Below are 26,838 nucleotides of genomic sequence, written 5' to 3' on the forward strand. Positions count from 1 at the left end.
ATAGGCCATACAACACATACATCTCAAGTAGAAAGTAGGAAGATATATCAGGAACAAAATTACTTTACTCGTTCACGGTGGGGTATTTGTGTTAGTTACTAATCTAACAATGTAATTTAACGTCTTCTAACTGTTATGTGTTTTACAATGCGCTTATACATTAGAATTACAATTCTCTAAAACTCTCTTGTATTGTATTTAATTTATTTATAGTAAAATTAAAAAATCATATTATGTCATCGACTATTCACAGCGACTCCTTAATAAAGTTATAGTTTAACTATTTGATACTCATGATTATTATTAACGACAATTAACTTGAAAGCACTGAATATGTAAATACAATATTATAGGGGTTACAAATTTAAGGGGGTTCATGCTTTGAAGGACTGTGTCAGACACAACTATATTTTATAATAAGATAATGTAAAAATTGTCATCTTTAATCAAAAAATAAGATTTAAAGATTTTTATGTTTTATTTAATTCTTGTTTACTATTTATATCTGCAGTTCTTGGCAGTATTCAAAAATAAACTCTCCCAAGTATTAGTAGTACAAATTGTGCCACGAAATCTTCGCGCAGACAGCCCTGAATTGAAAAAGAGTCATAAATTTCCCCCCCCCCACCCGCGGAGAATGAAAGTGATTGACTTAAAGGGAAGTATATCGCAGTCTAGCTTCGTCCGCCGAGCTAATAAGGCACTCTGCTATGTTGCTCCGCGAAAACAATCTTAGCACGCTTCATTGTGTCACAAAGTGCGAAGTGTCGAATAGCAATTGTTGGAGTGTCTTTTGTTTTCTTTTTAATAATGTCAAGCAACTGCAGTATTTTGAACAACATTGTCCAGGTAATGAGACTGATCCGTCAGTGAAGTGTGTCAGGAGATGTGAAAAGTCGTTTCATATTCGATGTACAAAGGACCATTTAGAAAGTACGAAAACCCCCACTCTGGACGTCAATGGAAATGTAAGGACTGTCGTGGCACATCATTAATCCACACCAGTTTTGGTTCAGCAAGTACTCCTTATCTAAGGATTTCTTAATCAGACTCCTAGAAGATTTTAAGTCTGATGTTTTTGGTGAACTAAAGAGTTTCAGAATCGAAATAGCCGATCTATCTATCTCAGTTAAGTTCATCTCTGACAAACTCGACGATTCATAAAAACTTATGAAGGAAATGAAGAACGACTTCACTGCTCTTAAGAAAGGAAACGAAGAGCATCAACAAAGGAATGTCAGTATGTCCGGTGAATATATTGAGAGCTAAGTGATAGTGTTAGGGGAATACTCGAGAAATGAAATCGCAATCAGCGGGATGTATCTGACACAAAATGATGACGTTGTCAGTTCCATGATGGACATCGGAGATGCTGCGGATGTAGAAGTCCACGAAAATAACATCTCTATAGCACATAAGGTACCGTCGTTCCACAAAGACCACACTCCGTCGTTCGGCGTAAGATTCGTCCGAAGATAAGATTTGTACGAGACAGCATCCTCAGTCAAGTACAGGAAGAAGAAAGAAGACTGCGAGGGATGTCAACGCTCTCTTTCCTCAACAAAGGCTATACATAAACAAACACTTTTCACCGGAAATAAGGTATTTTTTCGAGGTTTAAAAGTAAATGTAAAGATATAGACTACTCCTACGCCTACGACAGATACGATGAACTTGATAAACTTAAGTAGGTTTGTTTTTCTCGTATTGCTGTCATCCATAAAATGGGGTACCTATTTGTGTTTTACAGTATTTTATCTGTTTTTAAATTATTATAATAAAGGAATGTCTGTTATTTAATTATGTAGAGTAAGAACTTTTTTGTAACATTTCATTATAATTTATGAGATTGGTTAATATTTTGTCCTCCTTACCAAAACAACACCTCGTTTAATTTTTTAACCAGCTTAAGGGTTTCAACATGATTTCAATAAACATAAGAAATATAAGAGTAAATTTAATAATTTTCTTCTAGAATTGAATTTCATAAATCGAAAAGTTAATTTTATAACACTAAGTGAAATGTGAATTAGGTACTATTTAAGAATTATGTTTGTATAATATTCCTGAATATAAGCAAAGAACCAGACGTGATATTATTTTATGTTGATCGTAATATTGGTTGTAATATGCTTCAATTAAATCTGATGTCAGCCGACGCCCTAATGTTAAATATTAAACTCGGTAAGTATTATTCTTTAAAACTGTTTTGTGTCTATATATTCCATAATATCACAGAAAATGTATTCCTTCATGAATTATTTAATAACTTGGTAAGTTGAGCAATAATAATCGTGTGCGTATAAGAGACATAAATATTGATTTGGCAATTTCAAATTAATACCATATCCTATCAAATAATAACGGGTTTGTTTCCTTAGTAAATTCCCCCACTAAAATACACAATTGATCAAAAACGTGTTTAGATGAAATTTTCGTAAGATAAGAATTATTTTGAAAGTTCTGTTTTTGATAATGGTGTGACCGATCATTGTATTTTAGGCCTTAACTACAAAATTAAGATTACTTAATCTGATCTATTAAATTCTTGTTGCCCCAATCTGTTAGAAAAGAGTTTTGTTCGTTGTAATTTGGTTAGATCCAATGTGCAGTTAGCTAATTGGGAAGAGATATACGTATTTAGAAGACGATGTAAATATATCATATTATCGTTTTGATAATATTTTAAGTGAGTGTATTAGTAAAACTTGTAAAACCGTTACTAGAAGCAATAAATTTTTAAAAGCCAAGTCATTGAGTCCATGGATAACAACAAAAATTTTAAATAAATTAAATGAACGCAGAAAATTATATAAAATTTGGAAACAAATACCTAACGATTAAACATTTTTCAAGCATTTTCAAAAATTCTGTAGTGATTTAAATTTTAGATTGTTATTAGAAAGAATAATTGTTACTGTATTTAAATAAAATAATGAGTTGTGAGGGAGGTTCGTCTCAGCAATGGAGAATAATTAATAGCTTAACTGGTGGAGATTCAAGTAAACAAGTTGACAAAATTGAAGTAGCTGACGGAAAAGTTATCACCAAACCGAATAAAGTCGCTAATGAGATAAACAACTACGTTATCTCTGTACAACCTGATCGGCCATATGCATTACCTAAAATATCTACTGGTTTTGGTAATAAAAAATGTGGATCTATTAAAATTTATCATTAACGACATTACAGCAGTATTAATACACATTGTTAATAACAGTTTTAGTTAGGGCATTTTTCCTGAGCGCTTAAAATTGAGTTCGGTATAATAGAGTGCAAAATTACCCGAAAAATTGATCTTTATGTTGCTTACCACTATGGATTTATAAAAGAGAAATCAACTTTAGGACGCTTGAATTGTCGTGACGCAAAAAATCAACAACAGCATAAATTCAAATTTAAAATATCAGGACTCTTTGTTGATTTCAAGAAGGCTTTTGATTTGGTTGACCACGACGTTCTCTTGAATAAATTAGAAGCTGTTGGAATAAAAGGAGTTGGTTTTAAATGGTTCAAGAGTTTTTTTTTTACAGAGAACATCAAATGAAAATAGGCACATTTTCTAGTTCACCATCAATAGTTCAATCCGGTATAACTCAATGCTCGATAACATCTGCAATATTATTTCCAATCTTCATGAATTATTTACTTGTTCTTAATTTTCATGGGAGTATCAGCGCTTTTGCTGATGCTATAGCTCTTTCTTATGCTCACAAGGAAATGATTGGTATTGGTGAGCTAATTAATAGTATCTACAACTGTTGCTAAGGGATTAGTCATTTGCAAATAGAATGCATGGCAATGTAGATAAGACCAAATACATTGTTTTTTTTTAATTGCGTGGGTTTGATGTATCCTTACCTCTAAACTCTTATTCGAAATATTTAGATTTATAAAGTTCTGTCTATCAACCTTTAGAAAAAGTGAATAACTTAAAATATTTAAGAATCACTTTAGACGAGAAGTTTACTTTTGAAAAATCACATTACAAATCTGCACATTGAAGTTAGGTTAGTAATAAGAAAGTTTTGTAACACCTTTTTAACGTCTTTTACACTACTTTGGACTTATAAACTCTAGGCTGCAGTACGGATTGGCTTGTTGGGGTGGGACACATAAATATTTAACTGAAAAATTGAGAACAACACGAACCAATTATTTACATATCATTTCAAACAAACCGAAACGAACCAATTCAGCATATTTTATCTTTAAGGTACTTCAGCTCTTTAGCAGCAGTGGAAACGAGGGAAGCAATCATCTATATTATAATACGCGGTACGTTGTCAATACAAACTTTCGGCTCCCCAAAGTAAACAAATCAATATTTCGTCAGTGTTTTAAAAAGAACTACTTACACGTCCTAAATGTTACAATTAACTGTAAACTGAAATAAAAATAATTGTTCTTCAAAAAGTTTTGTAAAACACTTTTACTTGGCTTTTGTCTATGCAAAATGTTAAGTTTTTATTTGATGTTCTCTCATGCTTATTTTTACTATCATATTGTTTTTATTGCCATGTTGTTTATTATTGTCGTATTGTTACATTTCAGTTTACAGTATTCTATATTTAGTTATAACTTGCAAAATTGTTCTACCAATATTTTACTTTTTAACATAAAGTTACTGAAAAAGGTGGCAGACAAGTTTCCTTTAATGTTAGGCTCATAATTTTTACTCTGTTCTTTTAAATTCTATAATTTCTTTAACCTGGTCACATTATTTTTAAAAGTGGCACTAAGGTTCCAAACAAATTGTGCTCTATTGTAAAAGTTTACTATAATTGGAGATAAATAAATCATTTTAGTATGCCTATGCCTCCCAAAATGACAGGTGAAATAATAAAGAATTCACTACTAGGTTTGCTATGCATGACTGGGCATGAGTGAGTGATGAAGCAGAGAAAATTTACTTAGAATAATGGGAATGCAAGTAAGCAACATGAATTCACTCTCAATGAAAAGGGCAATTTCATTTGGCTGATTTATGATAAAATTTACATTTACTTCGACTGCGTTTTATCAATATTTACTATAAATTAATAGACTTTTAGTAAATAAGGGAATCTTTGATAATTTGAGAACCAATATACTGTTCACGCGTATTGTAAAACATAATATACATATGAGCAAAATAAAATATTATCGTAATATACATAATACGTCGCAAACGACGACCTGTACCGAAAAATTACAAAGAAAATTCAATTAAAGAAAAATATCGGCAAGTGACATTATTTTGCTCCTGATATGTCTCCTATCCCCTACATCCCATCCAATTCCGTCACATATAATGATGTAAGTACAATATCTTTGATTATACTAGATACACATTATGTTACTAGTAAGCTTATAATAAAAAATAATACATATAAGTCTATAAATGTTTTGCTTTAAAGCTTTGGATAGGATTCTGTAAGACAGTGGTGTAAATCAATTAAGAGGAAGATGACTGAGGGGGGATGAAACCAGTCTTCATAGGTACCCCGTATTCCCATGGTTCCTTCAGATTATAAGTTTTCATTAAAAAATAATACAGTTCCGAGATAAACTCGCTTTTTCTATTATTGTGAATAAAGCTTACGGTCAGTCGCTAAAATGGCTGAAGTTTATTTAAGAAGCCCGTGTTCCTCCCACGGCCAGTTATTAGTACCTGTGGCTTTCGAATACGCTCTCTTAACAGTCTCATAATTCTGCAACACGAGATCCCCACAAAAAGTTTCGTACCTCGAAGTTTTATATTATACTTATAAATATTAATGATTACTACTTTATTACAGTATTAGTTGGCACATAACAAACTGAGTGAACAAAGTTGTTTTATGATCCCGTAGCAAAGCATGAATATTCAGCACACGTGATCTATATTACTTTAAATAAATAATTGTAAAAACAACTTTTTTAACATGCCCCTATATTTCGATGAATACTGTCTTCTAGTGCATAGAGAGTATAAAATTAATACTCTAAACAGAGAATAAAGATGACATGAACCAGTGTTTCTTTCATATGTAGTTGTATTAAAATACAGCATTTAGAATTTTTAGCCAAGTTACCTGATGTTGAGTCCTGTGGAATGTTGCTCTGTAATACCAATTGGTGTTCTTGTCGAAGTCTTATGAGATAGATCGAATTTAAGCTTAATGCACTTGCCAAATAGGTTTTACATAATATATGTTTTTAATGGTAATAATTATTGAGAACCATTAGTGAGAACCTCCTGTATGAATGTAAAAAGGGCCGTTCGTACCCAAGCCGCAATAACCCTGCCTGTTGTAAAAGTGTTTGTCGGTAAGGGTACGTATCATAATGTATTATTAGACACGGGAAGCGGAGTGAACCTGATAAGTGAAACTGTTTATGACTCATTAGTAAAGAAAGGACTGGCCAATGTCCTTGACCATACTGATATTAAATGTTTATCGGCAGATAATAACGAAATATCGATCCTGGGTAAATGTGTTTTAAAAATAAAGATAACATGTTTTTCTTGGAAGGTTCAATTTCTTGTTACGAAAAATTTGTCTTGGGCAATAATTCTGGGTTCGAATTTTATAAAAAGAACTGGTATAGTTGTGGATTTAAATCAGGATTTGTGTTGGTTTAAGTTTAAACCTGAAGTTACAATTGAGTTATTTCAAAATAATACAAACCTTACAAATAATGTGAACCAGAGTATTGTTGTAGGGTGCAATAAGGCAAAGGAGGGTGTTTTAAAAATTATTAATGAATTCCCACAAGTTTTTACCAATAAAATAGGGCAAGCTATTGATTTCGAAATTGACCTAGAAGTCAACGATCCCGAGCCAGTAAGATTGAAGCCGTATCCGCTATCACTCCCAAGCTGCAAGAATTAAGAAAAATTTTGGATGAACTGTTGGCACAGAATATAATTAGACCAAGTGTGTCAAATTATGCTAGTCCCGCATTTTTAGTAACCAAACCCGGAAGTGATAAATCAAGGATGGTAATTAATTATTCAAAATTAAACAGTAACTTGAAGAGAGTGGAACATCCAATTGGAGATGTATATGAATCATACCACTACCTAAAGGGATGTAATTATTTTTCAAACTTGGATTTGAGTAATTCGTTTTATCAATTAAAACTTACGGAAAAAAGCAAGCATTTAACTGGTTTTGTTACACCTTTCGAATCATACGAATTCAACCGTGTACCGTATGGGTTACACTTGGGAAGTGGAACAATGAGCCGATTATTAAATGAAGTGTTGCAAGGTGTAAAATTTCAGTATGCTTTAAATTATGTAGACGATATAATAATATTTAGTAAAAGTTTACCAGAACATATAGAACATGTTAGAGATGTTGTGGAGAGGCTGGCCAAACATGGACTTACAGTTAACCTGAATAAGTTGAGCTTTGCATGTAAAGAGATCAAGTTTTTAGGTCACCTAATCTCTAAGGACCAGATAAGAGTCGACCCGGATAGAACTTCGGCCATTAGAGATGCGAGAGAGCCAAAGGACGCAAAAGGCGTAATAGATTTATTGGAGCGGTGAGTTATTTCGCAAAGTTCATACCAAATTATGCAAACAAGGCAGCATCTTGAACGAATTAAGAAAAAAGAATAGGAAATTTGAGTGGACTCAGGAGTGCCAGGAGAGCTTCAACAACTTAAAGGAAAGTGTAAGTACACCACCGGTATTAATAATACCAGATTATAATAAGCCATTTATACTATGTACGGATGCGAGTGACAAGGCGGCAGGAAGTTGTTTAATGCAGGAAATAGAAGGTGAGAATAAACCAGTGGCTTATTATTCAAAAACATTTAATGAGTCAGAACAAAGAAACTTGATTGTGTACCAAAAGGAAGCACTGGCAGTGGTATGCGCAATAAATAAATTCCGCAGTTACCTATATAGAAGTAATACCTTTTACGTTAATAACGGACAATAGTGCACTAGCGTGGGTACTAGGTAATTTCAGGAAACTGGGAAAGTTAGGTAGGTGGGCAGCTACAATTTTGAGCATACCGTTTAAAATTAAGCACGTTAAATCGAAAGACAATGTGGTGGCAGACTATTTATCTAGATTATTCGAATGTAGAGATAAAATGGAAAGTGTGGAGGAAATTGAATAATACCAGTACGGTATACAAAATGATAGTGTAATAGACAATAGCATAAGAGTAGCAATTAAGGGAAAAAAATGTAAATAATGTATTAGTAAATAGCATAGGTAATTTTCCACTAGCTTATACGGACTTTAATGTTCATCAAACCCAGGACAATGTAATACGAAATATTTATAATAGTATAAAAGGTGGTACTAACTCGGAAAAATATTTCTTGTGTAAGGGAGTTGTAATGTATAAAAGTAGGCCTACTAGTAAGCCAGATATGTCTACCAGAACATTTAGTAGATATGGTGTTTAAATATTATCATGAATCGGAAATCGGGGGCCACTATGGGATATTAAAAACAACCAGAAAGATATGCGATTTATTTTATCATGCGGATCTAGCAGGGCTGATAAAAGACAAAGTAAAAATGTGTGAAGCTTGTGCGTTAGCGAAAACCGGTAAGGTTTATCGTGGCAAACTAATTTCTGGAGTATCAGCTAGGCCTATGGATAAATTATTGTATATAGACATTTTTGGCCCATTAACCAGGTCTGTTAATGGAAATAATAACATCCTGATTGTACTTAACGACCATTCAAAAATGGTATTTTTAAGCGCAATAAAGGACGCAAAAAGTAAATCTATATATATAAAAGAAAGTCGTGTTAGTTACACTATTTATAAGTCAAGAACGGCTGAACCGATTTGGCTGAAAATTGGTAGGGAGGTAGCTAAGAACTGGGAGAAGAATATAGGATACTTTTTAACCCGTTACCGATTCAGGAATCTGCCCCACTGGTCACTAAAAGTTCAGAAATACCCGTAAGAAATGCATTGCAGCAAACATATGTTATTAAGTGAAAGAGCCTTTTCAAATTTAATCAGCTGTTCTTTGTAAACATATATAATGCGACAGAAGAAATTTATATGTTTATAATATAATTTAATTACTATTTTAAATTTCTTTACACTTATAGTTTGAAAGCATAGAGTAAGCTTAAGAGAAACAGCAAATTTTGTTTCAACTGTTTCTGCAATCACTGTTAAACATATACTTTACTATCCAGATAATACAATTCAAATTTGACGTAAAAATTCACCTTTAACTGCAATATTTATCTAATATAAACCATGCTCATGCTTGATCAGAAGAGCAATGCAGATATCAAAATTACTATCTTACGTTGGCTACAAATATAAAGAATGTTATAAAACCAACCTTAGTTGTTTTTTTTTCTTTTTTTTTCTTTTTTTTGACAGAAGTATAGTTTTCAAAACTCCGTGTGTACATATTCTCTCTATCGAGACAACAAAGCAATCTCAATCATGGCATCGGAGATATAACTAATTTCATCCAGAAGTGATACATGCGAGAAGCTTAAAATAAAAACCATACGCAATTTCGCTTATCATCTGAAGCTCATAATCATTAGACTGTAATAATATGTACCTAAGATATGCCTATTTTCGTTTCAAAATTACATTGAGCGCCATCATTTATTACATTGAATTCCGCGCTAATGAATTCCGACTTTTTGACTCCTGTCCACGATGGTCTAATATAGTTCAATTGTATACACAAATCATAGAATATTGGAGAAAAATCCCAGTTATTTCACAGGTGCATATTGAGACGGTTTTAAAATTTAAATCTTAAATAGATCATGAGCTTGGAGTATCTGTCAGTGACTATCATTTATCTCAGAAGGGTAATAACGACGTTTTAAAGAAATATGCTCTCCTACGTCCCAAGTTTTCTGTAGAAAATCGCGTGCGAAGCCGTGGGTAACAGCTAGTCCACAATAAAAGTGTTGGAAAGTCAAATTTAAAAAAATTTTGCATATTGCAAAAATCTAGTGTCGGACAATGCACAGTGTTTTAGGAGTGTCGAACTAAAAAACTATTTATTCGAACGAGGAATCAATCATCAATTTGTAACGCCATTTGTACCACAGGGAAACAAAAGTGAACGTCAGTTGAGGACTGTAAAACAAATGTTAAAAATTTACTTTAATTCGGATCAAACTAAGTGGGACACCAAATTAACTGAATTACAATTAGCAATAAATTGTGCGACATCGAAAGCTACTAAAAATTCACCATATCAAATTATGTTCGGAAATAGGCCTAACTTGGAACTGACCAATAGATGGAACATTAATGATTTATTGGACTGTGATGTGTCAAAGCCGGATAATTTGGATAGATTCCAAAGAACAGTGTTAAACTTAAAAAAGTCTATTTCAGCTAACAGGAAGAGGGCAGTCTATAGTGAAAAGGAATGTCAACACCCATTCAAAGTTGGAAGCTTAGTATATGTTAAGACACACTGGCTGAGTAATAAAGCGGAGAAATTTCAGGCAAAAATGGCAAACCGGTTTTGTGGACCCTATAGAATTATATACAAGTTAACAGAAGTGACCTTCATAGTTCAGGATGTAAAGGACGAAAGGTCAGTGAAGAAGCTGCATGTTTCTCAATTAAAATTGAAATACGAAATGTGAAATATGAGAACTTTATAAACATTAGCCCACCGCACAGGTCTGTATGTTTTATTTTCAGCAAAAATTATATTGTCGAAAAGGAATAGAAGATGGGTCTATAACAATAAAATTGACAATATAATTTATTTCTAAATTAACTTCAAGAGTATTGAATATATATCTATGTATTAATTTGGCCCAAAACGTAAAACAAGTTAAGTATGAGCGTCAAGTACTTTATTATAACAGTAAAAATCAATGAGAAGTCATGAAATAAAATGCCAGTGTAAGTGTGTTATAGGAGTGTTATAAACCATGTAATTTTCAGGGACAATGTATGGCATATATGGTGTATGAACTTAATACGCTGATATACAGTATTATGATATTTATTTCCCTGTTCCTTAAAATAGAGAAGGACAGGGTAATATTTATTCTGATCACTATTAGAGGATTTTTGTGTGTGTAAATAATTAATTGTGCCATTGTAATCCCTGTAAATTTATTGTGTTGTAAATAAAAAAATCCGGTAATGGTTTACATTCGTGACACTGGCGCAGGCGTACAATTAAAAGACTGACAGCCATACAATTATACGGAGGGAATAATATGTAAAATGAATGTCCTCCAAGAGCTAAATGCCTCGCGGGCTGAAATTGTTATTAGATCGTCTGAAGGGAGGAGCAGGTAGCAGATGTACTATTGAAACAGAGCCGGTCAACCACAAGGTCACCAAGGCTGCCGGACTTCACCGGCCACCTGGTCATTGGGGAAGCTGCGCCTCAACCCCTCGCCCATCACATCCCTCCGCGATGGCTACCCAACGGAGAACGCGTACATCTGAACCCCTATTGGACATCGGGCAACCCTACCACATCACCCTTGGACTACGGACCACGGCCTCCACGTAGTGCTAAGTACCAAACATTGTTATTTAAAAGTGTGAATGTGGAGGGAACCTATTGTATTTAGACTGGGATGAAAGTTTTAATGGTTTAGGTTCCTACCGTGATTTCAGCTTCGGGGTAGGGAAAGATATGTACCGTAGTTATAATCATTCTGCTGAATCGCGGTAGGAAGTAGGCTCTATGTTAACTAGACGCGGTACGTGGACATTATTTTGTTGGTTTGACCTCTCCAGCTGTTAGAGATGTCAACGGTGATAGGTTCCCGAGCCGGTCGCGGTTGGTTTGAAGAGAGGGGGTAGTCTTCTAGTCGAGTGCAGAGCGTCTACACGTGCAGTTCAGAAGCGATAGTACTTCCTCTATTCCTATACATTTGGGATATAGAGTTAATTTTTACCCGGTGTGTTTTAAGTCAAGTTTTAAATTTCTTTTTTGTTCTTTCCTTTAATGCGTAATAGTTTTTCAGCCTCCATAGTCTTCAAAGTAGTAAGTCCCGTACCAGCGTTTAGTTTAACATCTTTTGCTTCATACTGTTGTGTTAAATTTTGCCATATAACAGAGTCTGACAATTAATTCAACTTTTGAAGTATTGTAAATTAGATTTTGATCCTAAAGTTTACATCAAGCATTGTGTAATTTTGATTTTGAATATTTTGAGAAGAGAACTTTTTATTTTATTTTGTTAATTTAAACCTTTTTAGTTTAATTTTTAATTTTGATCAGACTCTAAATTAGATTTGACCGATTGAGAGAAATTTTGAAGAAAAGCAAATCAAGATTTTGTAAAATTTTGTTAAATTTTGAGTGAAATTTAAGATTCGGAATAAATTAAGTATTTCCAACTTAGTTTTTTCGTCAGGTTTTTGTGATCTAGTGACTAAATCCCTCTTCAAGGCTTCTCTATGACCAAATGGAACAAAATAATCTAATAGTCCTTTGTGTACTTCACTAAAATTACTAGCATTTACCTTAAATTGAAGCATTTTATTGTAGAGTGGACCAGTGGCATATCCAAGACTCATACTTATGATCTCACTATCACTTAAGCTGGTTTCACCCTTAATTTTTAACATTATTTCAATGTAACTCAATAATTCTGAAACATTTAGTCCGTCTGTAGGTTTAAACATTTTTTTAAATCGCTCTAGGGGATTTGGCAATTTTGCAAAACTCCCTTCTACACAACATTTCCCCTGGGGAAGACTCAAACCTAAAATATCCTCATTTCTTGTCTGAACCACGGGCTTACTCATCTCTTCAACTTCCTCCTCCTCCAGGCTTGTATTTAAAAGGCTACTTTCGAAATTAACTATCTCCTCCTCGCTTACGCCAAGTTTTCCTAGTTTTGCCTTAATTTCGTTCAAACCATCCTTAAGTTTTGAAATTAAGGTTTCAGACGCTCCTTTGGTAACCACGATCTGCTACCAAAAAAAAAGTTATTTACCGTTATTATAGTACATATTATTTATAAAGTCTGGAGCTAATTTTCTATAAATCAGAACAACCTTTCGGAAATACTTAATTTATTGCGAATCTTAAATTTTACTCAAAATTTAACAAAGTTTTACAAAATCTTGATTTGCTTTTCTTCAAAATTTCTCTCAATCGGTCAAATCTAATTAAGAGTCTGATCAAAATTAAAAATTAAACTAAAAAGGTTTAAATTAACAAAATAAAATAAAAAGTTCTCTTCTCAAAATATTCAAAATCAAAATTACACAATGCTTGATGTAAACTTTAGGATCAAAATCTAATTTACAATACTTCAAAAGTTGAATTAATTGTCAGGCTCTGTTATATGGCAAAATTTAACACAACAGTATGAAGCAAAAGATGTTAAACTAAACGCTGGTACGGGACTTACTACTTTGAAGACTATGGAGGCTGAAAAACTATTACGCATTAAAGGAAAGAACAAAAAAGAAATTTAAAACTTGACTTAAAACACACCGGGTAAAAATTAACTCTATATCCCAAATGTATAGGAATAGAGGAAGTACTATCGCTTCTGAACTGCACGTGTAGACGCTCTGCACTCGACTAGAAGACTACCCCCTCTCTTCAAACCAACCGCGACCGGCTCGGGAACCTATCACCGTTGACATCTCTAACAGCTGGAGAGGTCAAACCAACAAAATAATGTCCACGTACCGCGTCTAGTTAACATAGAGCCTACTTCCTACCGCGATTCAGCAGAATGATTATAACTACGGTACACACATGACAAATAGGTTTTACATAATATATGTTTTTAATGGTAGCATTGTGATTTAGATCACAGTGACAACAGTTTTCTTTAAATCTTGTGATTTTAATCGTTTTTTTTTGGTTACCTGTCATAACTTGTCATCAATTTATTTGCAGTTGACTGAATATAAATTGCAGGGCATCCTTTATATTGAATTTTGTATATATTTTTAGATGCATAAGACAAGTTGTCAATGTCTTGCTTGTTTTGTTACTTGGTGAATTTTGATAAATTTGGAAAAACATTTTACAAACCAAACATCTAGATTTGTCACTTGGACGAGATCCTTTTTGTTTCTATAATTTTCTTCAGTGTTTGTAATTGGTAATTTAGGTTAGACCAATAAATCTTTAATAATTGGATGTCTTCTAAAGATTACTCTGGAGTAAATTAGTTTCAATGAAAATAGCAATCCATTAAACAAGTCTTTATTACCATAAGACATTTATATAAAGAGAGCATATGGTATGGTCAAAAACTTTGGAGCATATGTAGTTTAACAATTTTCAAGAGCATAAATAAATAAAATGACTGCACATGCACTAACTCATTCATGCTATCTACTTGCAAATTAGAAATATATATACTTGAAAGTAAATAACTAAAATAGATAAAAACGCAAATAAAGAGTTAGATATATGTGTAAAACATTTCTTACAATTATAAAAAGAGTTTGAAACAAGCCAATTACAAATTTTAGCACTAAACCCATCCAGGGGAGTAGGTGTACTCACAGAAATTTGTTCAAGCATCTTAAGCTGAGGATTTTGTAACTCATTTACTTTTGGTTATGACTCCAATGCCATAATTGAGGATTTTGTAGAAAAGTGCTGGACCATTCGCTTCCAGAGAGTACTGCCTGTCTACTATTCAGGAGATATGATTTTAAAAGATTTAAAGCTGAATTTTGTGAATTCCAAAAAACTCTAACTTACGGAGCAAAACACCATGGTTGACACAGTCTATGGCTTTCCTGAAACTGTGTCATTAGTTAAACTAGAATTCTGTAACTAACTGCTATTCAAAATAGTTGTTAATTTTGTGAAGTCCTGGATGGTATTAAACTATTAATTTTCAATCATTACTGTTTTAAATCTAAAATTTATAGTTTTTTTTCTTTAGAAAGTTATTTTTAGTAGTTTTCTTGGATACAGGAAAATACAGTCCAAAAGGAATCTTTTATTAAATTCAGACAAATTTAGTTACATTTCTCTTTCTACAAAACAATCCAGATCAAATTTCAACACTGACATTTTTCTAGACAATGACTGACTTAAAAACGTAGACCACACAGATTTTAATACATAAGAATTGGAATAAACATGTACATCTTATTACTAATAAAATGTCTACTGGTCTATATGCACTGCTACAAATGGCAAAAATTAGTAAATTAAATACACTTAAATGAATATATTTATCATTGATCCAATTACATTTAGCTTAGGGAATAAGCATACATGGAGCAAGAACAATAATCAATTTAGAGAGCCATAAAACATTTAAGATATACAAATTCTGTAAAATATATTTTTTCTGAACTTGGCATTTTTACAGCATACGGATTAGACATTTTAGATTCAATAATTGATGTAAAAAAATTGTTTGATCCTATACTAAAGAGAGGTAAAAGGGAGGAATAGAAAACATTACATTTTTGTAAGATCAAAGTTACATTGTTACAATTAAATATATCTGTCAAAGTTTATCCACAACAAGAACACATCCACTGTGTAGAGTAGTTGTTGAAAAAAACTCATCTTTTCAATTGGAGTCTGAGTTAATGGTTATTCCGACTCTTCAACTCATCTGGGAGAAGTTTGCAGAACTTGGCACCGGCATATGCTGGTTTCTTACCTTACGATGACGTGAGTTTAAGTAGAAGATTGCAGTTGTTTGAAATCCATTTGTACAAGCAGACAAAATCACTGCCAACATGTAGTGAGAAACCACTGTCCAAATTTCTACATCTTGAAAGGTCTTCCTGCAGCTATCACGTATCCTCAATCCAGCCAATGTTGAATTTTTGGGGACAAGTAAAACCCTTTCTAATTTGGCGCAAAACGATCCCCCCCCCCCCCCATAAGGTAATTCCATAGGTCATATAGCTCTCAAAAAACTTGCAGATTCTGCTATTCTCCTCATGGCATACAATGAACTGCTAAGTTTTTTTAAAGAGGATGTCATCTACTAACAAAATTTATAACTGAAACAGATGTTAAATTAAAAAAAAGAAGTAAAGGATTATTTAACCAAGTTGTCTCTGTACTGTTTTAAGGAATGTTTTAGTTATAAAAACTAATGAATTAATTTAAAGAATTGAAAACAATTTGTTAACATTTAAGTTATGGTACATTTAAATAAATTAATGTTACCGTTAAAAAAATTTATATATTAAAATTAATTTTAGTATTAAGTTTTATTGAAGTGACCCTCTTCTTTGTACCTTGTACATATTATGGCATATATTGGTTTGACTATGCTCATAAAGTCTGCCTGGATTCATTACATCATCAATGTATTTTTTTCTGAGTTATTTCATCTCATGTATCCAATTTAAAACAATGTTATAAATTAAACGTTTTAAAACACAAGTTTATAATTTTGTTGATGAGAAAATCCGTTTCTAGTTTTCCCATAAAAAGGTTGGCATATGTCAGAGTCATACAAGCCCCCATGGCTGTACATTTTGTAGATAAAATTTATCTTGAAAACAGAGGAAATTCAATGTAAACAAAGAATGCATTAGTTTTGTAATAAATGAAGTACTAGGTTTTGTATCAATTTGTCTTTGCTTAAGACATGTTACAGCTTCAATTCCTTTACCGTGATCTGTTAGTGTATAAAGATGTGACTTTTTTTGTTCTCTTAGGACAAGAAGATTATAAATTGCACTCAGTCCTTTAAGAACCTTAGCGCTACTTCCAGAGTGACAGGATATTCAGGATGGGTAAGGTTATGGAGTAGGGGCCGCCTCCTATAGAGATCCATGAGGAAGAATTAGGCGAGATCCATGAGGAAGAATTAGGGCACTAAATCTCAAAGTCATGTCTCCCCGGAAGAAGGGGAGGCCAGCTCTGAACTAGCCTCTCCAGTCAAAGTAGGCAGGGGGTGGCACACCCTTGTTGAGGCTAGCAAGAACCTCTGAGGTGAGGTTAGGGAACAAACCCCACCAACTCAAACAGTCATCTCCCGCAGTAGACTATACTTATCGAATTGCCCTTGAACTCCAGAATCTCAACATTTACGTTTAGTGATGTACCGCTCCTGGACATCCATAAATTGCCCAGATTTAAGTAACACATCAGTTTTTGCTGTGCCCAGTGGTAGGTTCAACTGCAAGGTTCAACATTAAATACTTGTATTATAGCTAGAGAGTTATTGTATGGAGTTTCAAGCCCGAAGCACACAACTAAACTAAAACTATCTCTGGTAAGTCTTAAATCAGTAACTGGATGACCCAAAATCTTCTCTTATTAACGATGCAGTTTTGTAAGCAAAGAAAAAGCACGTCTTCTTTTTACTTTCAGGTCTGAACTGACATCAAAATGGGAAGGGTGTTTTGCACGCAGTGGCACTGCATGTTAAAAACCTGATGTTTGCATCAGTACTAACATGTTTACTGCGGCAGATATGGTGCAAATGCTATGGTGTTTACTACATGTATTATAGCTAGACAGTTATTGCACAGCAGTTTAACACATCGACTGTGGCAGATGTCATAGTGCACTACCGTGCTAACTACATATATTATAGCTAACCAGTTATTTGTACAGAAGTTATTACATTGACTGTAGTAGATGCCATAGTGTGCATTCTATTGTGTTAACTACATGTGTGTGTTATTGCAGCGCTAGAGAGTTTTGTACTGTAGCTTAACACATGGACTGCAGCAGTCATAATGCTCAATTGAGTTCTTATTTAACAATTAAAAACCACAGTGCTACTTTGTAAATAACTGCATTTTAATTAAATGACACAGTCCTTTACTAAATTGTAACATGGAAATTAGTGAGAAATTAGCAGTGAGAATTTACTGTACAATTTAATACACTTACTTACCTCAAAAATAACAACTGCAAGTTTGTGGAAACATTCTCAGAAAGAAAATATAGTCTTAATTTATCTTAATAGCGTCAGCGACGTAACTAGGTTATTCAGCACCCCGGGGCAACACCTATTTTGGCGCCCCTCCCCCCCCCACCAATTGAACTGAAAACTAATTCCTTATAACTCCTCTTAAAAAGTGTGGTGTGTCCATCGGGTACCGGGTACGCTACATTAATACTATCTTGAATCTTGATCTTAAAATACTCAACCTCAAGTTCAAAGTATATAGGCCTAAATATATTTGGTAAATAATAGAATACGTATTTTCAAAAACAAATAGTTTATTTCAAAACAACACCATTTATACTACTAAAAACACTTTATGATAGTAAATTATGTAAAATATTGATTTTAACATTTAATTGTTACTTGTTCTTAGAATTTAACTTTTCGGGCTTTTCTTGCAGCAAATGTACTGACAATCTCACTGAAGCATAGTTTTGAGGCTACTGGTGCTCAATGGAAATAAATCCCTAGGTTTGTCAGCCTCTGATATTGTTGCCCTGTCAAATTCCGTAAATAATTTTTTATTATTTTAAGTTTACTAAAACTTCTTTCATTCGAAGCCACTGAAACCGGAATTGTCAAGAAGATCCGTAAGGCAGTCATTATGTTTGGATATACATCCTCCATTTTGTTCACACACAAAAATTTCAGAAGATCAATCGAATTGGCTGTTTGGATATTTGGTACTAAATCCAAACCATGGTATTTGAAACTTTCCACTTCAGTTGCCAATTTCGTCTTTGTCCAAGTCTTCTTTATATTTGGAGGCTAATTCAATTGCTTTAGCCTTTAGGTCATCCCCACTCATTGTTCCAAAGCTAGCTCCGTTGAGAAAACCAAACAAATGATTTATGTTTTGAATAGAGTTGAATCTTTCTCTGAGTTCACAAAGAAATGCGATCGACGATTTCTAATAGCTGCTGTTGAAATTTCTTCTCTTCTGAGAATTCAGGTGCTTCAATCTTCGGCATTCTCATCAAACATGCGCTTTTTTCTTCTCTTTCCGAACTACTTTGAAATGAGGATCAAGGCCAAGATTTGTTGCCATTTCTTTGGCTTCTTTCATTGCAGCGTTTGAATAGTTTGCCCTTTCCGAGTCTAGTTCAGAGATCAATCGACTGATGTGTGTTTGGCCGACTATGTATGGTGATATTCTCACTTGTAGGAGCTTGTTCACAATGTCAATGCGGGTCAATTGCTTGTACCAAAAACAGGAGAGAACTATAAACTCAAACTGCTTGACATTTTTCAAAAGATTAGCTGCTTCAGTTTTTGTTTCATCTGAGGTAGTTAGGCTGGTTCTGAGGGTCATTTAAAGCATTTATAATTTTACCTAGATGCTTGTATATAACTTGTACAGCTTCCCTCTTAGTCGACCATCTGGTGTTACTTTGTAGTTTTAGAGATAGAGGGACATGTTTTAATAAAACCTCCCATCTATTGGTCGAGGAAGCAAAAAAAATTGTACAAGCAGTTAAGAGTTCCAAAGTATGACTGTACCTCCCCTGACATACTAGCAGCATTTTGCACCTACTAAATTTAAGGAATGAGCCGCGCAAGGCACAAAATAAGCCAGGTTGTTTTCGGCAAGAATCCTAGATTGGACGCCTTTGTATTTGCCAGCCATATTCGAACCATTGTCATAGCACTGGCCCCGGCAGTTCTTCAAATCTAAGCCATCTTTTTTTGATTTTCTCTGAAATCTTCTTGCGAAAGGGACCCAATCCAGTTTTTTCACCAACTTTTACAAAATCAATTAAAACTCTCCACTACCTCCGGACCCTGTTCGGTGATTTTCACATAACGAAGGACTTGAGACATTTGCTCCAAATGACTTACGTCGGGAGTACAGTCAAACATAATTGAAAAGTATTTTGAAGCCTTGATGTCACAAAATATGTTTTCTCTGACTTTTCCTGCAATAATGTCTTAAAAAATTCATTCTGGAATGAGCGGCGAAAAGTAACTGACTTCGGCCTTTTTTATGGCGAAGAATGTGCTCTTTCAGAGGTGCATGGTAATGAGATACTAGTTCAATAGTGTTCAAAAACCTACCGCATCTAGGGTCACTGAAATCCAGGTTTTCATTGGAGCCTCGTAATGGGCTGCCATCTTTTGCTAGGTGTAAGATTACATCAATGATAGCATACAAAACACCCTTCCAGTGTGCCTCTTCAAGTGCAATCATGTCTTGTAGTTCTTTGTCAATGCCAGAACGTTTACTTAAACTAGATTCTATTATTTTTCCAAGCACAAAAGCACTGTTTGTGATTTAAGGAGTTCTCATGCTCAGGATAATCCGTTCACTCAATTTCTTCCACTGAGTGAACCCTTCAACTTTGGCTAAAGCAGAAATCTTATGTGGATGTTGATGTGATCAGTGTGCGAAAAAAAGTTTGCATGGATACAATACAAGGAATTGTTTGATTTGCTATTAGACTAGCCATGTTCGATGTACTTTTAAGCCATTAGGCATAATTTTTGTAAACCACTCTTTAGTCAACTGTCTCCCATCTCTTAAAAGTATTGTTAAGATCAGGTTCTATTTTTCCCTTCATTCAATAATCTCGATACGAGAAAAACATCTGTCTGCATCCGAAATGGTATTAGGCCACTTCCCCGGATCTTTTAGATCAATAGATTTAGTAGACTCACCATGGGTTGGATCAGTTGTCAAACTCGTAGACGTACCATTATTATTATACTTTTGCTCCGGTTGAAACATCTCGATCTCTTCACCCTCGACGTCATCCTGGGTGACCGTTGGTACAACTGGAAGTTCTTCCAGCTGAAGATTTTCCTGTACCAAGATTAGCATTAGTTTGAAAAACAACGTCTTGGACTGCATCAGCTGATGACCCTCCATCTTCAAAAAGTCGTACTTGTTACTACAGCTGATTTCATCTGAAAAAATAAAAAATTCGAGTTACCTTCATTCGATAAAATAATATTATTGGTATATTTGTCAATTTGTGGTAGAACTTAGCTGTTTAAAATTGATGCCGTATTTATCTAAAAGCATAGTTTAACGCTAAATTAAAACAATACTGCCGACAAAGCATCTCCTACTATACTATTTTTTTTAAATAAATTATGACGTTCTTAGTTCTTGGTTAAAGCGAAATGTCGTCTTCAAGTGTGACGATGACTAGATTTGCTGCTTGTTAGCGTTTCTAAGAAATAGCTTAAGAAGAAGAAAGCTTAAAAAACCCTGTGTTCAATTATATATTTTTAAACACAGATTCATATCAATAGTTACGCTGCTACAGTTACAGAAAAGTTAATTATGATATATTTTTTAAGGTTTCAATAAGTTAATCATTAATCTGTATTAGTTAATAAATACAAAGTAACAAAGTACTGTAATATCTATCTTACTACCTTTACTGTTTGTTTCATTTAGCCATGATGATAGAGAGACGAGGATTGATGTGCTTCTTTTTTTCTCTCTTTAGCTCTTTTGCGATTTCCGCACCAGACAGTTTTTTCGACATGACTAATATTCACAAACACGAAAATAATATTGCTAGTAACACTCAAAGAAACAGCTCCGCAACCACTTTACGTGAACCGAACCACTGATGATGTATATAATGAAGTAGAAGTATGAACTATTGTCAACAATAGTAGTGCACAACTGCACAACATACGCAGTTAGTCTGTTAGTCAAGGTCAGGCCAGCGAGCATCGATGTGTTGTGTTTGTGGCAATGTGGCATGTGTGGTGCGGTTGAGAGGGATGGGGGAAGCTGCGGGTGGGAGCCGGGAGGGGAAGGAAGTGTTCTGACGCCGCGCCGTCCTAGTGAGTCATTCCACAGATTAACACAGTGTGCCCATACTCGTTCTGTACAAGTTCATGCAGACCGTAAACATGATTCGTAAATAGTCAGATAGCATTCATCATTTCACTTTGCATTTCTTAGACTTAAATCAAATAAAAAATAATAAATATAATGATTTTTCTTTTGCAACACACACCTCGCATTAAAAAATATTTTCAACAATTTTTATTAGAAAAAATCTGTGGCCGTGTTGGCGCCTCCCCCAACAACTTGCGCCCGGGGCACATGCCCCGCGTGCCCCCCCCTAGTTTACGTCGCTGAATAGCGTGTGCAAAATAATAAAAAGTGCAATCACCAGTTGAAGCATTTGTATAAACCTGTCTGAGAGTAACCTTGTCCTTGACTGTCATCTGATATCAGGCAGTGATAGCTAAGTGGATTGAGCACACACTTTAGTAATCTGACCAGCCAACAGACCCAGGTTCAAATCCCAGGCCTGGGAGAATCTTTTTGCTTCCTCTGGAACTTGAATAATAATAATACCTTTGTACTTTGTAAATAATATTTGATCATTTTCACCCCCTTGATATTTAATCATTGTTGATATTAAGTATAAATAAGGAAAGACATTTTTAAATGGACATAAACTTGACAAAATAAAATGAATGTTACTCTCTCAGAGAAAACTGTACATGGGCTAGAGAGATGCCATCAATCAGCTCAACACAGGAATGATATAAAGAACCAGGCCCAAAAAAAAAAAAAAAAAACAGAATTTTTATTCTCTGACCTAAAGAGTTTTAACATAAAGAACTAGCCAAATCTTAAAAAAAAACTGCTACAATTTGAACTGCTTGACAATATAACTTAAAACCACACACAATAATGCCAAAATACCCCTGTGGTGAATGTGGTATAGGGGTAAAGTACTCAGCCATCCTTTGTACAGGCCCCTGTAACTCTTGGTACCATGGTGGCTGTGTTAGTATAAGTGACAGATGCTTAAAAAAACTGACAAAGGAAGAAACAAATACATGGACCTGCAAAATCTGCAACAACACTGCCAAAACCACCACAATCGGAGATACAGACAAGAAGGAATTACCAGAAGAAGAACGCTACCAAGGCAGTGGCGAAGCACAAATCCAGTGCTTTAAACTACCAAAAAAACAGAGCACCCCCAAAAGCTCAATGCACGATAAGTCTAGTCCCATTCTTAATGACCTACAATCACAACGTTATACAGGTGAAGACAGCCAAAACCAGTCACTGGATGAGCTCACGCAACGCCTACTGGAAAATGATCCATCCGAAAGAGACGACAGTTTAGCACTTGCTGCTAAGATAGGTGCAGCATTACTAGAAGAAAATCAGGCCCTAAAAACTGAAAACTCTAAACTGATCACCAGAATGAAAAGTCTAGAAGCTCAGGCAGAGGAACACGAGCAAAGTGAGGCCAAGTATTTTCTAAAACTGGAAGAACTCCAACAAACAGCATGTACCCTTGAATTAAAGCTGGAGCAAGAAAAACAGCATGTACACGAAATAAAATTAATTTTTGAGGACCATGACTATAAACAAACAGAAGCCATAAAAAAAATGGAAAAAAATCTCAAAGAGAGAGAGACAGAACTGTCCACATTAAGAGGAAAAATACTAAAACAAGAGCTATACCAAGAGGTTAAAGATCTACAGACCTCTGGAACACAGACAGACCCATTCACCTTTACCACAACACAACCGAGTACAGCTGCGACAGAAGTGAGCTACTTGCAGAAAACTCATAGGCTGCTAGAGGAAAAATTTAAAACTCTGGAAACAAACTTAAATACATCCCTAGAGAGAGAAAGCTGCTGTGAAACAAAACCTACAAATCAACTCAGGAAGCCAAGTAACAACCTGAGAGGAACAGGCTGGGAAAAATCCCCCCTGCAACAAACAGTCGTGAATAAGAAGAAAAATGTGTTTAGTGTGTCCCTACAAATAGCTAAACACAGGGAGTCTGAAAAATCTAGACAATTAACTACAGTGAAAGAGAATGCCTCAACCACATTGAAAATAACCTGCAACACCACACTAAAATCCCCTCCAATCTTAGCCAAAAAATTGGGGAAAAACGAAAGTTACGAAGAACTCTTCAAGAAGAATATAAAACATTACCAACAAATTAATGAAAATTACAATATAATCCATAATTCCATCCGATCAAGGGAAAACGAAGCCTCAAAAAGAAGCAGTCCAATCAAAGATGAAGATACCTCACAAACTCATTTTTTAGGGAAACGCCAGGCGCAAGAGACGAGATGGAAACTCCACAAAACAAGAATTGTAATAAACTCAAGACTAAGAAAAGAAAGTCACTAAAAATATTTCACCAAAACATAGATGGCCTAGTGAAAAAAACTGAGAGACTCACTCATTGCTTGCACAGTCTAAAGCCAGATCTCGTAATACTTACAGAGCATGGCCTAAACCTAGAGAAACTGGAAAACACCAGAATCCATGGCTTCACTCTAATAGGCGGCTTTACCAGACAAGTACATAGAAAAGGGGGAGTTGCGGTTTATGCAAGCCTACAGCTAGATAACAAAATTAAAGTAACATCCATTTCAAGCGCCGCAACAGAACTTGTATGCGAAACTTTTCTACTGAAAATCAAACTGAAACACAGGCATTTTCAACTGCTGGGTGTCTACAGACCTCCAGACAGCAATCTGGAGACATCCATGGACCTGCTGTCATCTGAACTTGATAAAACCATCTCTGCCAACGACCTGATTCTGGTAATGGGAGACATCAATATAGATAACTTGATTCAAGACAACAAGAAAATCAAATTTGAGGAGATGCTCTATAGCCATGGACTGGCCAGACTTCCCCTTCCTCCAACAAGAATAACCAGCCATAGCCAAACCTCGATAGACTGCATCTGTACAAACACTAGAGAATCTGTAGTGTCCACTGAAGTTCTCAAAACTGGCCTATCAGACCATACTGCCCAGATATGCACAATCTCAACAGAAATGGAAAGGTACTTAACAACTCAGTCCAAAAGAAGACACTTCAGTGAAAAAGCAATAGAAGAACTGAGACGTAGCCTACAGGAACAAGACTGGTCACACATCATACAGGCGGAGAGTGTTGAAACTGCTTACAATGCATTTAATGGAATCATTCACTCAACAATAAACGCAACATGCCCTCTGAAGACAGTCAAACACAAAAGAAACCCCACCAAAAATATATGGGATGCCGAAAGCCAGACTCTAAAAAGGTCCTACTTAGAGGCACTCAACAGAGAACTCACCACTGGACACCCCGATGACAAAAGAGAAACAGCTCAAAGAAAAAAAGCCTATGATACAAAACTAAAAACCCTTTGGAAACAGCAAAACGCAGATTTTGTAGAAAGGTCAGAAAACAAGTCAAAGGCCATGTGGAGGGTAATAAATAATGAAAAAAAAGAAAAATCAACCAAGAGTCAACTGGAAGAACTGAAAATAGGAGAAGAACTCATACACTCGCCAACAAACATTGCCAATCATCTAAACAACTTCTTCGTTACAATAGCCGACAAAACTCTCTCCCAAAACCTAAATGGAAAACCTCCAACACCCATAACTGGACCAAACAGACAACCTCAGATACCACTACTAACTTTCGCAGGAACAAACGAACAAGAAATTGGAAAAATTATTGACACTCTAAAATCTAAAACTTCTGCCGGAGAGGACGAGATGTCATCAAAAATAATCAAAAAATGCAAAAAAGAAATTATCACACCACTCACAGATATAATAAACAAATCACTTACCCAAGGAACATTCCCTAGCCAACTAAAACTAGCAAAAGTCTACCCGAAGTACAAAGGGGGCCCAACAAATGAACCAAGCAGCTATCGGCCCATATCCCTCATTTCAACATTCTCAAAAATTTTAGAGCGGGTAGTACTGAATAGACTCCTAAATCACCTCAAACAGCATCATCTACTAACTCCTAAACAACATGGTTTTGTCAAAAATAGATCAACAACAACAGCAATAGTTCAATTAATAGAAACTATCATCAGTAATATGGAAGAAGGAAATATAACCACAAGCATCCTCCTAGATTTCAGCAAGGCTTTTGACTGTCTTGACCACAAACTAATAATAACAAAACTTCTATCACTTGGAATCAATGGCAAGGAACTGGAATGGTTTAGGAGCTACTTAAGTAACAGAAAACAACTGGTTGAAATCACCTACACATTAAACAACACAATCCAGAAAATTAAGTCCGAACAGCTTCTGGTGAATAGAGGAGTGCCTCAGGGCTCAGTTCTCGGCCCCGTCTTATATATATTACTAACCAACGACTTCCCAAGTTATCTTGAGAACTACTGTGAAATGGTTATGTACGCTGATGATACAGCCTTGATTGTAGCAAGCAAGAACAAAGACCAGCTAGATGTTGACTCGTACGTCACTTTTAATATGGCGAAACAATATTGCCTCTATAATGACTTGGTTCTAAATGCCTCCAAAACACAACAGATAATCAACACGCCCAGGCAAAACTACCATGAAGGCCTTCCAGAAGTAAACACAATAGACTCAGGAAAATATCTCGGCATAATCATAGACCAAAATCTATCCTGGGAACCCCATGTGAATAAACTCTGCAATAAACTAAGTAGTAGCCTCTATGTAGTAAGAAGAATAAAACAAATTACCAACCCTCAAGTAGCCATGACAGCGTACTACTCGCTATTTGAGTCTCACATGAGATATGGTCTGATAGCCTGGGGAGGGACAACAGCCACAAACCTCCACAGAGTGCTTGTCATCCAGAAAAGAGCAGTCAGAACTTTGAAAGGCCTTGAACCACTGGACACATGCCGAGCAGCCTTCAAGGAACTGGGAATCCTGACCCTCATAGGACTCTACATTCAGGAAACAATCCTATACGCAATCAAGACAGGCCAAACAAGAACAGGAGACAGACACCCCTATCACACCAGACACGGAAGAAACTTCCTACTTGACCAGCACCACCTGAGCCTGACTGAGAAAAAACCATCCTACAGAGGAGCTTTATTCTTCAACACACTGCCCGACAGCTTAAGAAGGCTTCCAGAAAAGGAACTCATCCCCCCACTAAAAACCTGGTTTCTGCAACGTCCATTCTACACTATACAAGAATTTCTGCAGTGGAGGACTGGAACCCATAGCTAA

General features: G+C 35.1%; 1 protein-coding gene across 1 annotated transcript; it reads left to right on the forward strand.

Moving 5' to 3' along the window:
- Positions 1-1,317: 1,317 nt before the first annotated feature.
- LOC124355663 lies at positions 1,318-26,838 on the forward strand. The gene is made up of 5 exons (XM_046806824.1): positions 1,318-1,458; positions 11,284-11,479; positions 22,572-23,082; positions 24,321-25,566; positions 25,891-26,838. The coding sequence occupies exons 1-5, from the start codon at positions 1,318-1,320 to the stop codon at positions 26,836-26,838; spliced, it is 3,042 nt and encodes a 1,013-aa protein (XP_046662780.1).

Source organism: Homalodisca vitripennis, chromosome 2, assembly GCF_021130785.1.
Source record: "Homalodisca vitripennis isolate AUS2020 chromosome 2, UT_GWSS_2.1, whole genome shotgun sequence".
NCBI lineage: Eukaryota > Metazoa > Arthropoda > Insecta > Hemiptera > Cicadellidae > Homalodisca > Homalodisca vitripennis.

Bases quoted from the DNA above. Each gene is read 5' to 3' on its own strand.
- LOC124355663 (XM_046806824.1), top strand. From the start codon at position 1,318: ATGTATCTGACACAAAATGATGACGTTGTCAGTTCCATGATGGACATC. The intron at 1,459-11,283 runs GTAAGATTCGTC...CTATTGAAACAG, and splicing joins ACCACACTCCGTCGTTCGGC to AGCCGGTCAACCACAAGGTC. The intron at 23,083-24,320 runs GTATTTTCTAAA...GGGTGTCTACAG, and splicing joins CACGAGCAAAGTGAGGCCAA to ACCTCCAGACAGCAATCTGG.